Here is a 16,726-nt window from a genome sequence, read left to right as displayed (position 1 = left end):
TCAAAAGGTTCGTTTTCCGAAACCTGAAAGTATCGTATCGAGTGTACTGAACTCATTAGAATGTAGATATAAATTAGAAGATCAAAGGGGCCGATGGGCGGGGCGTCGCGTCCCACAGATGTTTGCCAAAAGGAGTTATTAAAGTGAAACGAGGTGCAAAACGCGTGGCGGGTGTGCGCGGGCGCAGGTCCCGAAGGCATTGCACGGTAGCAGCAGCGGGGCGAGCTCGCGTGGCCCTCGCGCCCTCGCCCGCGCCCGACTCACGCGCTCCGTAATGCTTGCATAATAATAATGACGGATGCCGATCGCGCGGCGGCGCCTTTGATCCGCGCCGCCTTTGATCTCGCCGCCGGAGCCGCTCCTGGCGCACAAACGAGCGCCCGCCGCTCTTTACCTTTATTCGGTCGGACGCCGCGCCGCGAGTCGTACGGCGTCTCCGTTCCCGGTATTAATACAGCCTTTATTCTGTGGCTACTGTGCGCGCAGTGACGTCACGCGGCATGGGGTGTGCGAGATCCCGTGGCGCGGAGGCGCAGCCGCCGCGATGACTGCATCTCCGCACATCGCTCGCCTCGCATGGACCATATGTGTACGCATACGATTTTTATTTAGTGGTTTGTTTTTGTTTTGGTGTCTGATACATTTGGTGATAATGTTGGGGTAAGAGGGAAGTATTAAGCTTTCCCATACCTCAGTCAGTTTCTCTAATATTGTATGAAAAAGAAAACAATTTGTTTGATTTTGTTTGTTTTTAAATTGTCGCGGGTGTTTTACACGATAAGTTAGTGTCGATAAATAGATATTTTTCTCCGAACTTGAGGTGATTGATATCTTTATAGGAATTTTGCATCGATTAAACAATAGCCAAGTATATCTCGAACGAATTTTGTGAATGAAACTTAAATTTAGCGAACCTAATTTTGGTACAAAGTGTCAGTTAGGTTTACCTAAAAGTATTTCAAGATCGAATACATATGCTAATCCTACTGGGGTTAAAATACATATTAGCCTATACATATAATAAAATTGGCGTGTCTATTTGTAATATCCAAAGAAAACTTCGAGTTTTCGGGAAGATGATGTATTTGCGTTGCTGTCAGCAACTTGCTGATAACAATTTTTTTTTGTCCGTCTGTCCGCAAGCCGCGTTTGTTCCAGGTAATTTCCGAAATAGCTGAGCGATTTCGACCAGACTTTTACTGAATGGTAGCTAATATAGACGGCCATGTTATAGGCTACTTTTTTTATCTTAACATTGCGAGGACGAAGTCGCGGGCAACAGCTAGTCAAAAAGATATGTAAACATTTGTTGTGATTATTTTACAGAAATTTTATAGTATAGTGTGAAAAATAAATAAAGCTTTACAAGTGCCTTTAAACAGCAATGACAAATGTTCAGCAAACGAAAGAGTTGTTTTAAGTTTGAAAAATGTATGTTTACATTACTTGTTAATTTATAGAAACAAGGAAAGGAACATTAAAAAGATCCTACAGTTATCAAAAGTTAACAGACAAAATATTAAAATACCTACGAACTATATCGTGTTAATGATATTTATTGTAAGTAAACGCAAGTCGCCATCATAAAATTGAATTATTCATATTGGACGCATCGCTCGGAGAATGTGACTTAATAATGTGCACTTGCATGAAAAACGTGTTCGTGAAATAAACAGAAAATAATACGCTTTGAGCGTACCGCTTAATTAAAAAATATACTTAATGTTGTTGTAATGGTTACTCATGAGGAGCTATGATGATAAGGCTAGGAAGCGGTTTGCATCTCGCTTGAATCTTAATGTGTTTACACTCGTCTTTTTAACTGTTAGCTTGTAGCATCTTTTCTAGCAATTCTGTGAACGATGAGAAGATCTTGAATTTCTTCCGAAAAATAATATTGATTCTTTATTTAGTTGTGATGTTCACTCCTTTGTTGATACACAGGTTGTATTGTGCGTCAGCAGTGAGAGTGCGGCGCGGCGCGAGGGACTGCGGCTGGCGCTGCTTGCGAACACCACGCTCACCTGCAACGACGGCTCGCCGGCCGGGTAACTATATAACGATCTATTAAGAAAAGTGACAGCAGTCAACGAGAACACCCGAGTTTGATTATTACAAAAACAATTCACTGCTCCGCTACCTCGAACGCGACTTATATGTAGATGCCTCCTTGAGGTATTTTAAGTCATATTTATGGAGCGTTTTATGTTTCAGGTTTTACTTTCGTCGCGGGAGCAACAGTCAGCATTGGGTGGTATACCTCGAGGGCGGCGGCTACTGCTGGGACGCGGCGTCGTGCGGCGCACGCTGGCGGCGCCGGCCTGGCCTCATGTCGTCTACGCGCTGGCCGCGTGCGCGCCGGGCTCCCGCGCTGCTTTCAGCCGACCCCGCAGCAAACCCGCTGTGGCACTCTTCCAACCATGTTTTACTACCCTACTGCTCGAGTGACATGTGGGCCGGCACTCGCCTCGCATCAACAAACGGCAGCTTTACTTTCGCGGGCCGTCTCATAGTCCGGTCGGTCCTTGCTGATCTTCTTCGGCTCGGTCTGGCTGGGCGATTGCTGCTCGTCGGATCTAGTGCCGGTGGCGCTGGGGTGATGCTGAATGCGGATGCTATTAGAAGAGTGCTGAGGCCACATGGGGTGCGGGTCGCAGCGATTGCCGATTCGGGCTGGTTTCTTGATCGACCGGCAAAAGGTCGGCGCTCGTTTTCGACGGATGCAGTTGCGAGATTAGGACACTCATACTGGCGTGGTTCTCCGCCAAGTTCTTGTGTACGCGAGTTTTCCGCGAAGCCGTGGCTATGCTACTTTGGGTATCGCCTTTACCCTCACATACGGACTCCGCTTTTTGTTTTTCAATATCTGTTCGATTCCGCGCAATTGACAGCGGAAGGCGTCCGCGCGCCCCGAACCCGCGCTCAGTGGGACGACGTGCATCAAACGGGAACGGCATTGCGGTCTAGCTTGAAAACGGTCAGATCGACGTTCGCACCGGCATGTATAGCTCATGGTGCGCTGGCTCGGCCGGAGTGGCTGGCGATCAACGTCTCGGGTGTGCCGCTGCCTCGAGCGATCTCGTGTTGGGAACGTCGGTTGGAAAGAGGGACGCGCGAGAGGGCGCGATGCGCTCCGAGAAGGTTGGTAGAGCGGTGCTCGTGGCCGCAGTGCAACGGGTCGTGTCCGCGGCTGCGGGATCCACGCACGGGAGAGGAGGTGGCGCTGGCGGCACTGCTGCAGAGCTTCGGGTTGGACGTGCGCGGTGCGGCAGCCGCCATGGGCCTAGACGCGCGTCAGCTTGCGCGCATGAGTCGCGCCGAGCTGCTGCCCCTATTGGCGCCGCACACCTGACTCAAGCCCTCATTTTATAAGTTTGGTGCAAACGCACTGTGAATCTACCTCGTTTTTGTTACAAGTACAAGTATTTTTAATGTTTAAGTTCTATTTATTAATACCAATATTAGTCGTAACTTTATTTGAATAAGTAAAAAGAAGATATTTTTAAATACTGTTTTTATTTTATCCTTTGATGAATAACAATCGATGACTTTTGCTTACATAATACCGTAATTTACATATGTACATTTCTTGTTGAACAGAGGTGCCAATAAACTGAGCTCTGTTGAAAAACAACCATGAAATAAAAAAAAAATACCCAAAATACACATTTTAGTCAACTAAGGTTATTATTAATCACAAAAAAGAAACAATACACATGTCTTTAATATTTTGATTCCTACAGTTCCTGATTTTTTTACCCCAATTTCTTTATCACTACTACATAACTAAAACATCGTGTGTCATTGCTAAACTTTGAAATAGAAGATAAACTTTTGAAACAGCAGTTCTCGTACTCTGAGTATAAAGTTTGACAACTGTTCCAGAAAGCCTGACTAGTTAATTTCTAAATAGAAAACTTACAAAATATCTCACTATCATCAATGGAATGTATGGCAGTGCACTAGATGTTTCCGATCATTATTTATCTAGATAAATCTGTGCGGTGTGAATAGAACGAATTGCGAGGCGGCGTACTAACGAGCGACCTCAAATCGACCTATTTACCCGGAGACCCGCTTCACTTCGTCATAATCGAGCACCTCGTTCTGAACTAAGTGCTATCGATAGATCGATGACATCGTTGCCTAGGAAGAAGTCTGTAGAGATGATGTTAGCGTGACGTCGCCAATGGCTGTTTAACCGACTGGTTATAATTTTATTAACAGCCTCAGCGTTAGCTCGTAGCGATCCACGTAGTAACAGTATATCTAGGACTGTCGGCGTTGTTTGTGCCATAGCGGAGAATAATGGTGACAGCGCATGAGGTTGTGGTGATGAGGTTATCGCATCGTCTAAGTACTCAAATAAGAGAGCAGGGCTGTTTGTATTTGCCCAAAGGTGAGGTAGGATAGGCCACAGCCATCTGTTTTCTGAAAAAGAAAAGTAAAGTTAAGAATGTAAAGCTATATTAACATCGTTGACCTAATTATATAAGACCTAATTAGATTTAATAATCTAGTTTTATTTACTAAAGATGAATTAATTTTCATATCAATTTTGATCTGTTTTATTAAAGCTAAGATAAATAGTAGATTCAATAATAACGTAATAAGCATTCAATATTATAGGCAATCTAATCTCTTGTGAAACAATAATTTTCTTCGAATGCTGAAAAATACTAGCATTATTAAATAATACGAAATTGATTCAAACTCAGATTAAGAGTTTATTTCTACGATTTGTTTTGATAATATACCAAATATCTTAGCAATCAAATGATAAGATAGACATTATGAAACTAGCTTTTACCTGCGACTCCGTTCGTTTGAATTAGAAAAAAAACAAAAGCTATGCGTTCTTTCAGACTATCTACTATATCTATGCCCAAATTAATCGAGATCTATTTAGCCGTTTAGGCTATAAACTCTAATAAACATCCATCCATCTAAACTTTCGCATCATCATCATCCACTTGCCCTTATCCCTTATGGAGGGTCGGCACAGTATGTGCTGCTCTTCCATACATCTCTATCAGCCGTCATATCTGAATCCACTCCTTTCTTAAGCATATCTTCCTTCACACAATCCATCCATACTTTCTTCGGTCTTCCTCTTCCTTTGTAGCCATCCACATTCAATCTCAACACTTTCTGGTTTATGTCCCCATCATTTCGTCGCATAATATGTCCATACCACGCTAACCTTTTGCTTCTCAATTTCTCCACCACTGGCGCTACTTTCAAACTTCCTCTAATGTACACATTCTTAACTTTATCCAATCTTGTCACACCACACATCCATCTTAACATACGCATCTCAGCCACATGCAATCTCCTTTCATCCGCAACTTTGGTGGCCCAGCATTCAGATCCATACAACACGACAGGTCTTATGACGGACTTGTAGATCTGTCCCTTAAGCCTAAGAGGCATTCTTGGATCACAAGTCACACCAGTAACCTGTCGCCATTTCATCCAACCTGCATTTATTCGGCTTTTTACGTCTCGGTCAACGCCACCGTCGGACTGGACTAGAGAACCGAGGTACTTAAAGTCGGAGCAGGTTGGTAGAGGCACACCATAGTGTAGCGAGTGGACTTTTGAGGAGCGGACCATGGGCCTGACCATGGAGAGTTAAGTAACCTATTTTATATTTACCGTAATACCTCTTAATAAATAACTGTAATAACCTTACCATTTGTACAAAGCTATTTTGTATATAAAAGTATATATGGGTTGTTGGACAAGTAATGTCAATCATGACAATTATGTGAATTGCATTTTATAATTTGTATTGGTTAATACTATTTATGAGATCTCTATAATATTGTGTTGTTTTACTAATTGAATTAATGAATATATGCTTTGTAAAGTTGCTTGTTGTTTCTATTCATATCCAGGTTTGCCTCACAAGGAAATGGTTAGCTGTCACTTTCATTTATTAACAGACGTCCATATTTAATATATTCCCATACAACTTCAAATGATTCTTGGAACTAAATTAGATGTTTGACCCTCTAAATTACTGTAGTTGTAGCATTTACTTATTGAATCTGAGTACGATGATCTATCTAGTAATCTAAACTTTCGCATATATAATAATATTAAGAAGTAAGATTTGAAGGATAGTAAAGATTATATCAAAACATTTGTTCAAATAGAAAAGTCACGTAACTATAATAATGTATCTGAAGTTACTGACGAAGCTGTTTTTAGGCCGCTTGGGCATTAAGTTATGATCTTAACGTGCTTAGAGTAAACCCAAGTAGAGCCGATCTCGAGAACTCTTGAGCTTAGCTACTGTTAACTTTAGTACCCTAAGTTGTTGACCCCTACTTAGTTATATAAGTATTTTCTTGTTTTTCCGATTGACGAAAGCTGTATTAATTTTAATTAATTGTTTCACTTTTTATGTTTTTTCGATTTTATTATAAAATGATTAAAACGGTATTTACATAAGATTAGATTATTATAACAAGCTATTTCCTGACATTATAACAAAAGAATTGAAATGTACTAAGGGTATACCGTTTACGCTATTTTTGACCGACTTTCCAAAAGAAGGAGGTACTTAATTCGTTTGTATGTTTTTTTTTTTATTTTTATTTTATATGTGTGTTACAGCATAACTCCGCCGCTAAAGGACCGATTTTGATAATTCTTTTTTTATCCCAAAGGTAATGCTTGCAGGTGTTGCCCATTTTTTGTTTGATTTTTGGAGTCAAAGACTACGACGAAGTTAATAGTTTAGCTCAAAATCGCGAGACGAAATTTAGAGACGAACGTTTTATAGCAAAATTTTGAAATTATAAAGAGATTTTATATTTCGTATATAACCATTTAATTATAAGTCTTGTCTAATTATATTGTTTTATAATTAAAATCGTAATACAAAAGAAACATTGCGAAGAAAATTTTCCAAGTTACATTTGCCAAGCTCATCGAGGATAATAATATGTTATAATGTAATTTTTCTCGTTAATTGTAATCGAATAGTCTAGACTAGACGTATATTTACTTAACTTTGTTGTGATTCTCGAAATTCGTTGTAATTTGAAAGAATCAAGATGATAACATTTGTTCCTCAGAAATAGTTATATGAGGTAAACATGTTTATACAAAGAAATCATATATTCTTACAATGTTTTTATCTCATTTTACTATACTTTTGTTACAGATGGGTATAGAATAATTTACTTAGAGTACGTTATTGATTGAACTGTTTACTTGAATCTAGAAAGAACTGGCACAATGCTGTTTATCTCGGATTTATTCGGACACTAGGGAACCGACAAAAATAGGTTTATGAATTCTTATTAAGAAACTTGCGAGATTGCGTTTTATATCACTACTAGTTTGGTGTGCGTGGAATTAAAAAAAAAAATTAGTAAGTAGCATATGACTTTTCCAGACTGTGCTCTATATCTATATAAAGTTTTATGGAGTGGCGTAGTAACAAATATCCATCCATCAAATCTTTCGTATTTATATGAAGTGTTGAATACGATTTGGATATGTAATTATTAAAAAAATCACGAAAAATATGACCTTTGCCGACGTCGTTACTAATTTGTATTACCTGTAACAACCGCATGGTCGACGTAACTGAACAACAGTCGCTTGTTGATATTGAGTAGAGACTGCAACGTAGGTCCTCGGGTGCCGGGGCCGGTGCTGAGCTGCTGCGCATGCGCGAGGTGCGGGCCCAGCTCCCGCTTCACTAGTTCCAACAAGCCAGCATGCACACTGCGTATCGGGCTGCCGTCCTGCTCGTAGAATCCCACTGGGAAGTGATGTGCGTCCAGAAACACGACCTAATTGAAATAAAAACATATAATAATGGCTACTTTAAAAGTATTAAAGTCACAGTTTTCCATATTTCGATGATGTTTTGAAATTTTAATCGATATAAGTAAACTGTAATTATGACTTAAGAAGGACAAAAAAATTCTAACGCTTTGGTTGATAAAACTGTAAATTTCGTAAAAATTAAAAATAAAAAGAATAAAATTTCCATAAAATTAACCTAAATTACATCACTAAAATTAACACAAACAGTAAAATTAAATGTATGAAAGAGCAGCTAAAACATAAATAAAATAAAGTAGTATTGTACATAAAAAAAATATTTACCTCATTAGTTGCATCTAAAAATGCTCTTATTTCTTTCAGCAAAGGCACCAAGGGACGGACTCTTATTAAGTTGTGATTCAACCAGTATCTGAAAACGAATTGTTTTTAACATAAACCATTCTTGTATGTAGGTTGAGGCACGTAACGATATTATGCAACGGCTACGGAAGCGAGCCGAGACCGCTAATCAACGCACCGCATTCGCATTCGTCATGTGTTGATACAAATAGACAGAAATCGTTTTCTAAATTACATTAGACTAACTATTCCCGTGTGATTTACCCACATGGAGGTTTAAAATAACTTTATTTTATTTACACTTGTCAATTCACAATTACAAAAGTCAAAATACCAATTTATCTGTCCCCTTAGTTTAATAGCGTGTAAATATATAGCCTATCATGTAAGAGCAAGGTTTTTTGATTAAAGAAAGATGTTTTTTTAAATTGCTGTAATAGCTGACATCCTACGCCATAAAGTAGTGTGTGTTTACGCTTTATTACTTAAGAATAGAGTATATAGAGTATAGATATATATTTCTATCTTTCTTTTGATTAAGGTCATGATACATTTTGAAAAGGCTACTGAAAATTATGTAGTCAGGATGTAAAGAATACTTTATTACGAAGAAAAGATTAGATTACAATTAGCAACAAAGATGACGATGATTTTCCACTGATGTTATGAAATTTCAACGTTTAATATTTGACATACCATAATGATTGTCAATTAAAAAAAGAACGATTCAAAAAGCTTGTTATTTTTACTAAAACTGTTGTATACTCCAATTACGTGTGTAATTGAGTGTACGCTGAACTTTGGGATTCCGCCAACATTCCCAAACTCTTTGATTCCGTTTCAAAGGATATTTCATATTATCCCAGTCTACGCAGTTTAGCTAACACTAAAACCAACCTTTATGTGTAAAAATAGGTTACTAAACTTTCAGAACGTTTTGTGCTATTCTAACAATTGGAACAATGATCTATTCGGAATCATAAATAAAAATTAGATCATTGAAAAACGTTCAGATAATGGTAGCAATCTATCGATGATAGAAATAAACAATAGCGTAAATTCTTCAGGTGAAAAAACTGATCTTTAAGTCTGTTTACAAAAAGGACTTATGTCCTAATGGAGAAAAAGTAAAAAGAATTCTATCATAAGATTAATAATTTTACTCTTTTTAAAATAAGGCATTGAAAGTCAGGAAGTCAAGTCGATACGAAAGCATCAAGGAATTAATTGACAGGTCGCGATTAGTATTAGTAGAGTTCCAAAATAAGTATAAAATCAATTATTATAAAGCATACCTTTCATTTTTATCCGTATAAAATTCGTAATATCCTATCCTGAAGTCCAAGTATCTGATGCCGTGGACGAGCTGCGCCCAGATGGAGCGGTCCTGGCAGAGGACGAAGTTGTCTCTGGTTACGCTGCTGATCTCAGTGTCGAAACTCCACGCGCCCGCGTTATGTGCTCCTGGTAGCACCAACTGACCGATGCGGAGCTTGTTGATCCTTGCTCTGCAAAAAAGGATGGTTACTTATTAAGATATAGAAATATTTGAAGTAATCAATGCTTCAACTCTCAAACAAGGTATTTTTTCTAGTGGGGCCTTTTAAGTCATAGAGTTCTGTGTTTCTATTCTAAACCTTAGGTTTTTTTATACGATAATGTAGCACACGAGCAAGCGGCCACCTGAATCTGCCAAAATGGCGAAGCAACCGCTGCCCACAGACATCCGCAATTGCAGATGCGTTGCCTGTTGCCTGTTGCCTACCCTTATCCAACAGAGGAGGAGACGAACATATAATAAAGAGGATATTTCCCCTTCCTTAGCATCACCTCCTCCGTCTAGTCCACTTCCCCTTCCCATCCTCTCCTTATAAGAAAAGGGTGGTAAAGAGAAAGGGAATTAAATTAGGCCTCCGGCGCCACACTCATCAGACGAAACACGGAATCGTTTCCATTTCACGCCTGTCTTCTGTGTGCTCGTGGTATAACACCGGGCGTGCCGGCCCATTCGTGCTTAGATGTTCAAGAGAGCACTACCACTGTGGTAGGTAACAAAGGAAAAGTAACAAAGTAGACAGTAAGTATAGTATGTATACATGTATCTATTTTCTGTTACGTAAGGAAAGAGCAGCATCGTTATTAATATTCATTAAGTTAATTTAGGTCACAGTTTATAAATTAGTACGTCGAACGTACAAGTACTTGTACTGTGAAATGGCGTTGAAGAGTATAAAACTCAAACATTTTTAAAGGAAAATTATACTAAGAAAATATTTTCTAGAAAAATATGCTCGCAGAGTTTTAAATCTCAAATTCTCTCTCAATTGTCGAATTCACAAAAAATTTTACATTAAAAATGTGTGCATACATTTTTAAAAGTTTCAAAGATATTTCAATAGACTTGCTTTCGTTACGGATATAGTAATCCTTAAGGTTATGTTTTTAAAACTTAAATCACAATGAGATCTTTGTTGGGTAAAAATATTGCTGATAATGATTGCACAGGTAGATAAGGTAGTAATATAAGGGATAATTACGCGTTATCTTCCATCCATGTTGGTTGTATCTTCAAGCAGTTATACGCCTTGATTTCAGAACTGCCTCCGGAGTGTCCGGCGGCGACCCACGGCCACAAGCAATGCGGGCCTCTTCCACCAGCACCGGTGTTCCAACCAGCAGGCAGTGTGCTCGCCCCCAGAGATCTCTTCGTCACTATGCGACCTTGCGGCGTCTCTATCGGGTAGAAAACTAGCGCATCGTTCCAAGCTCCTGGCTCGTGGTCAAAAAGACCTATCTGTAATGTCAATTGTAAAATATTGGTATTTTATACTAATTATTACAATAGTTATGTATATAAGGTAAAAATTCTGATAAAGGTTTTTATTACCATGTCTAAATTTGTGTACTGTAGTATTCAGATTAATTAAATTCTAGACACATAAAGGTAGATAGATAGTTACTAAACATAATTACAAATTTGGCATGAAGATAGAAAATCGATGCGCAGCTCCTAACTTTCTCGCCTATCTGTACTAATATTATAATGAGGAAAACTCGATTTGTTTGATTGTAGTAAATAATTCAGAAACTACGGGGCCGTTTCCAAAAAATCTTTCACCATTAAAAAGCTACGTTGTCAGTGAGTAACATAGGCTATGTTTTATATTTTTTTAATTCCACGCTGACGGAGTCGCGGGCGAAAGCTAATAAGTAATACATAAGGATAAAGATTTAAACAAGCCAATGCGTTATGTTGCCATCGATTATGGTGGATACCTTCAAGAGAAAGTGGACAGGCTATAACTAATACGTGCCATCCTTCATTCATTGTCATCAACGTTGATGTGGGGTTACCATTAGTTTCCATATAATTATTGCATTCCTAGTATTAGCAATAATGGTGTTTAGCTAATTTAAAACAACATAATTGAACACATGAAACAAGACATTATTCAATCAAAGGTTTATCTTTTTATTGAATCAAATTTCCAGAACAGACGGCCGATGGGGCCGCAAAGTCCTGGAATGGCGACCACGGACAGGTCGATGCAGCGTGGGTAGGCCTTCCGCAAGATGGACCGATGATCTGGTCAAGGTTGCGGGAGTATCCTGGATGCGAGAGGCACAGGACCGATCATCGTGGCGTTCGTTGTGGGAGGCCTATGCCCAGCAATGGGCATCATATGGCTAACTAGTAGTAGTAGTAAATTTCCTGTTAGCTATAACCCAATGTGAGAAAAATTGGTTTTTAGTGACTTTTGCAATAGGAGATGGTTCTCTAGTACTTTGTCACCTCCATAGGGGAAAACAATCTATTATAAAAAAAAAACTCTAGCAACATTACATTAGGGTAATTGACCAGTACCAACGACATGTCCTTGCTATGTTCTATTCATTGGCCACTATTATCTAGTTTCGTAATATCATTTGAAAGGGTACAAGTGATCGTGATATAAAAATAGGTCGTCAATGGATCTCACGTGGGGCTACTCACGAGCAATAGTAACTAGGATAGTAAATTGCCTCTTCCAGTTGTAATTTGCATACAATAGCTTGTAAGATATTTATTAATGTTGCGAAATACAACACGTGATTTTCAATTTACAACTAATATTATGTTATTAGTAAATGTAACAAGAAAGTGGAGGCAGAATTCGAAAAATTTAATGATAATTTTAAACTTTGTAATAGTTTACTTTCATAAAAGAACCTTTTTTATGTGTATGATGTTACGTGGACGGTGTGGAAAATAATGTCGTGTGGGAAACGCGGTAGATATCTGCTTTATGACCGTAAATTAAACGCCTACCGCATTTAAATTGCGGTCGTCAGGTGAACGGACATCCTGATGCATGTAATACGTTTGTGATATAACGTATGTTAGATTATTATGCATCCAGAAGTACATAAGTAACTATTTAAGTGTATTATATCTGACACTCTTTACCATCATTATTGATGTTGACAAGAACACATTATCTCTGTCTTTTATTTGAGAGAGCCTGCCTGGCAAGCGCCAATAGCCTAATGGTTTGACGTACGGACTACCGATCTTGAGGTCGAGGGTTTGAATCCCGCCATTCGACTATTGTCGTGATCCATATCCTAGCACAAGCCTAGAGCTTAGTTGAAGTGGTTAAAAGAAATATTAGTAAATTAACAGTAAATCTACTAATGTTAAAAAAAAAGATTTTTATACGAACTAATTCCTCGAATGGGGATGTTTCCTAATGTTACAAATCCAAATAAAGTTATGTTTAATATTTTAAAGACAGCATTTCAAAGCCTATAATAACATTTAGAGACCTTGAATGTTTGTCTCAAATTAAATATAAATTAAAAACGCTGCAATATTTTTTACCCTCCATTACTCGATCTCAAACACCAATGACGTCACTTCTTCGCATATAACATGGCAGCGTGACCAACTTCCGTGAATGTCAGTGCATTTTGTAGTTATAATTTTTTTTAAATGATTATAAGAATTGAGTTTTCGTGTGTTATATTATGAGGACTCCATTATTAAGTGTTTTTATATTTACGACATATTTTACGAGCAAATTTTCGATTAATATGACGAAAAAAATAGTAAAAGTTATTTGAGTAGCTAATATTCAATTTACTATTGCTATTTATTTTTATTTTATTGGACCTATGCTGACTGTCGTACATTTACTATTGGCACTGCATACGTATTGTAATATGCTTCTTTTTATTTACAACAATAGTTAAACAAAAATACATTTTGTTATAATAACTATCAAAATTCAAGATGTCTGTTTTAGAAATTTGACTTTGACAGACCGCGACGCGAGGTTTGTAAGCAAGAAAGTGACGTCATGAGGCGTTTTCGCGGTCTTTGGAGAAGTTGTTTTTAGTTAAGTGTTTTTGTAATGAAATGTTGCGTATATGATTTTATTACATATTTTTTCATGTTTAGATACGGTTTATCTACATAATAAAAGCAATTCCAAAAATTAGGAAACATCCCCATTAAAGCTAGGCATATTCTCCACTTTATTGTGAAATCTCTTAGGGCCTGTCCCACCCCTGACTGATAGAGACTCAGATAGCTTAAAAATGACGTCACTGTCAAATAGGGAACAAAATCACATATTTCTATCACATTTTTTACACGTTGAATTGTTATCAGAAAATTAACAATTTGGTGTGTCAGGTCCTTAGTCATACATTTCTTATCGAAGTTATTAAGAGATGTAACTCTGTTTGTCGAATGGATAGTTTACTTACTTGGTCAGGTGGGTCGTGACAATCGGCAAAATCCCAGTTGAGTTCAATAGCATCCAATATTTCCCCTCCGCCGGCCAGTCTTATTGCAGGTGAATGTATTGTCACCCAAACTCTCCCACAACTGGATTTCTCCAGCGAATGCTTTTCTGTCGCTGAAATATTAAATCGTTTATTAAACTATGGTATAATAACAAGCTTAGATATTAAAAAGTAGTGAATTCAGACTAAAAGTTTGTGGATTAAAACATGTTTATTTACATTCAATTTTGTATTAATTGCTTCAAAACATCTAAAAGTGGTTGATAACAATTTTGAAGTTCTGGCTTGTAGCCTTTTTTATTCTATAACTTCAGACAAAGCGCCCTAACATTTTAACACTGACACGACATAAATTGAGCCATTACTTTTAATGCGTGCAAAGAAAGAAGTTGAAGTATTATTTGCGTGGGTCTGAACTTATATTTTTTTATATGAGCGAAAGTACAGGATGTTCACTTTATGGTCAGTGACACGACTGTAATTTAGAATTACAAGAACGTACTGTGACGTCATCTTTCGCACATTTCATGTTATTGTCTACGAATTGTTTAAATCAATAGTTATTACTTTACAGTAAATAATAACATACAAGCAAACGTTACTATTACCGTAATTATTATTGAATGACATCGCAAACAACATGACTGTAGTTTGTTAACGTCCGTATTAAAAAATATTTTCACAATTTCAGTATGAACATGGATTAATATTGACTTCAAATAATAATAAACGTCAAAACAGCATCCCTAGACACCGTGACTTTCGATCAGTGATATCGCAAGTAGACTCGCCAAATTCTCAAAATGATGGAACAAATACCTGACAAGCACGTAACTTATCGAAAGATATTGTCAGTTCCAAACATTTTTGAATTTCTACCTGCGATATCTATTTATATCTATATCTATCCTACTCGTATATACTATATATATGTATAATAAAGCGTAAACACACACTTCTTTGTTTCCTATGATGTCATCAATTACAGCATATTTTTGAATAATTCTTTTTGTAATAAAAAGTCCTACACTTACGTCACGCTTTAGGTTATATATTTTCACGCTATTAAACTCAGGAGGTAAATATTTTGGATAAAAGCCCTTATGTGGGAAAGAGACCATACGATACGAGCTGCCAACATCAAGAAGCAAGATTGCCGTAGTAAGGTAATTGGTATTTTGACATTTGCAATTGAGAATTTGACATATGTAACAATAAAATATCATTTTTATAATTTCATGCGGATGAAGTCGCACGGGATCAGCTACTTATTAATAAAATGTTATTTTACATACTACTTTAAACCTAGGGAAAATTACTTAAATTGCTCTTGTCAATTATCAAAATTTTAAGCATCATGCGGACCTATTGTTAAACCAACACCCAAGATGTTTTAATTGTTAATAATTGAAGGTACAAGTGCAACCTATCACCAAATCAGTGCTTCCCTTTTAAACACAGATCTACGTACATACACGTTGCAAGTTCCTCACGATTCGACTTGAATTTATGAAAGTTTGAGACGATGGTGTTCTTAGAGGTATTACTCGAACTGAAATTTTATTAAATCCGTCAATGGATTTTTTCACATTTTAATGAAAAAACTGACAGTTTTTATGTTATACTTACGCTAAATTCGATTTTATTACACCATGGTTGTGACATTTCAACATTTAATTATAAAATGTAACGAAGTGCATGAAAAATGTAAGTTTTTTGAACATGAAACGTTATTATAAACGCATTAATTAGTGACAATTTTTGTAGAATGTGTTCATTCGTCGTGCCATGGGATAATAATTGGATTTGTTTAATTTAATATGTTGTTAATAGTGTGCGCAGAGATTTATGATTGTAGTACTCACCTAGAGTTCATACCTGGAAGAGTATAATACCATTGTAGAATGTAAATTAGTAGGTGTGTAAAAAGTAAAAAAGTTTTTTTTTTTTTATCACAAATGGGGTTTTACACATTTTTTATTAAAGCTTTTAAAAAAGGATTGTGTCTATTGTAAAGTTGAAGTAAACTCGTATAGTCGGTTTCAACAGTAATTATTACGTAATTTTGATGACATAACAAATGTATGTGAATAATACGTTAGTTTAAACGCGTTCGTTCCTTTTACAGATTAGGTCGATGTTATGCAAGACAAATGCAACGCAATTCAATGAGAATGATAAATTATAATTTAAAATTTAAATCATAAATAATGTTCCTTATTATTGTTAGTGAAAAAAAAATGTTGTGAATCGTTAACTGAATATAATTTTTTTTATAAAAATGTTAAGTGTAAAAAAACAAAAAATAGTATTAATAAAAAATGATTTGTTTAAAGTTCAAATAAGTTAAAAAGCAAAAAAAAATGAGACTCACGCGCGATAGTGGCGCCAAGCGCGGTGGCGGCGAGCACAACCGCGGCTAACCAAACAACAACCATATCGATCGGTGGCCCACGCGCCACTGGCACGCTAGAACAGATTTGGCATTCTTTCGCCACAATTGAACCCAGCGAAGCAACTGCTCGCTCCACGATATGTGAATCATCGTGCCTTTGTGTCCATCACAAACGAGCATTGGAATACATTAATAGAATCTTCTGTTAACATATCAGCTGGAGGACCGGCTGTCGCAAACCCGAACATGCACGACACTTTATTGCATCCTCTTTAAAGTCTACTATTGATGTGATAAGCCTCTTTTTGACCGACTTCCCAAAAGAAGGAGGTATTCAATTCGACGATATATATTTTTTTTTTTTTTTTATGTGTGTTACGGCATAACTCC

General features: G+C 37.3%; 2 protein-coding genes across 2 annotated transcripts; one reads left to right on the top strand and one right to left on the bottom strand.

The window, feature by feature from the left end:
• Positions 1–232: 232 nt before the first annotated feature.
• On the top strand, positions 233–3,781 carry LOC106103057 (palmitoleoyl-protein carboxylesterase NOTUM). The gene is made up of 3 exons (XM_013282708.1): positions 233–589; positions 1,945–2,048; positions 2,215–3,781. The coding sequence occupies exons 1-3, from the start codon at positions 545–547 to the stop codon at positions 3,350–3,352; spliced, it is 1,287 nt and encodes a 428-aa protein (XP_013138162.1). The 5' UTR covers positions 233–544; the 3' UTR covers positions 3,353–3,781.
• On the bottom strand, positions 3,500–16,420 carry LOC106103056 (PI-PLC X domain-containing protein 1-like). The gene is made up of 7 exons (XM_013282707.1): positions 16,316–16,420; positions 13,903–14,054; positions 10,689–10,945; positions 9,447–9,659; positions 8,134–8,221; positions 7,580–7,814; positions 3,500–4,431 (listed from the first exon to the last, which is right to left on the bottom strand). The coding sequence occupies exons 1-7, from the start codon at positions 16,377–16,379 to the stop codon at positions 4,088–4,090; spliced, it is 1,353 nt and encodes a 450-aa protein (XP_013138161.1). The 5' UTR covers positions 16,380–16,420; the 3' UTR covers positions 3,500–4,087.
• Positions 16,421–16,726: the final 306 nt, after the last annotated feature.

Source organism: Papilio polytes, unplaced genomic scaffold (assembly GCF_000836215.1).
Source record: "Papilio polytes unplaced genomic scaffold, Ppol_1.0 DF823879.1, whole genome shotgun sequence".
Classification (NCBI taxonomy): Eukaryota; Metazoa; Arthropoda; class Insecta; order Lepidoptera; family Papilionidae; genus Papilio; species Papilio polytes.
The sequence above is the reverse complement of the archived record's forward strand: the minus strand, read 5'-3'. Positions and strand labels throughout refer to the sequence as shown.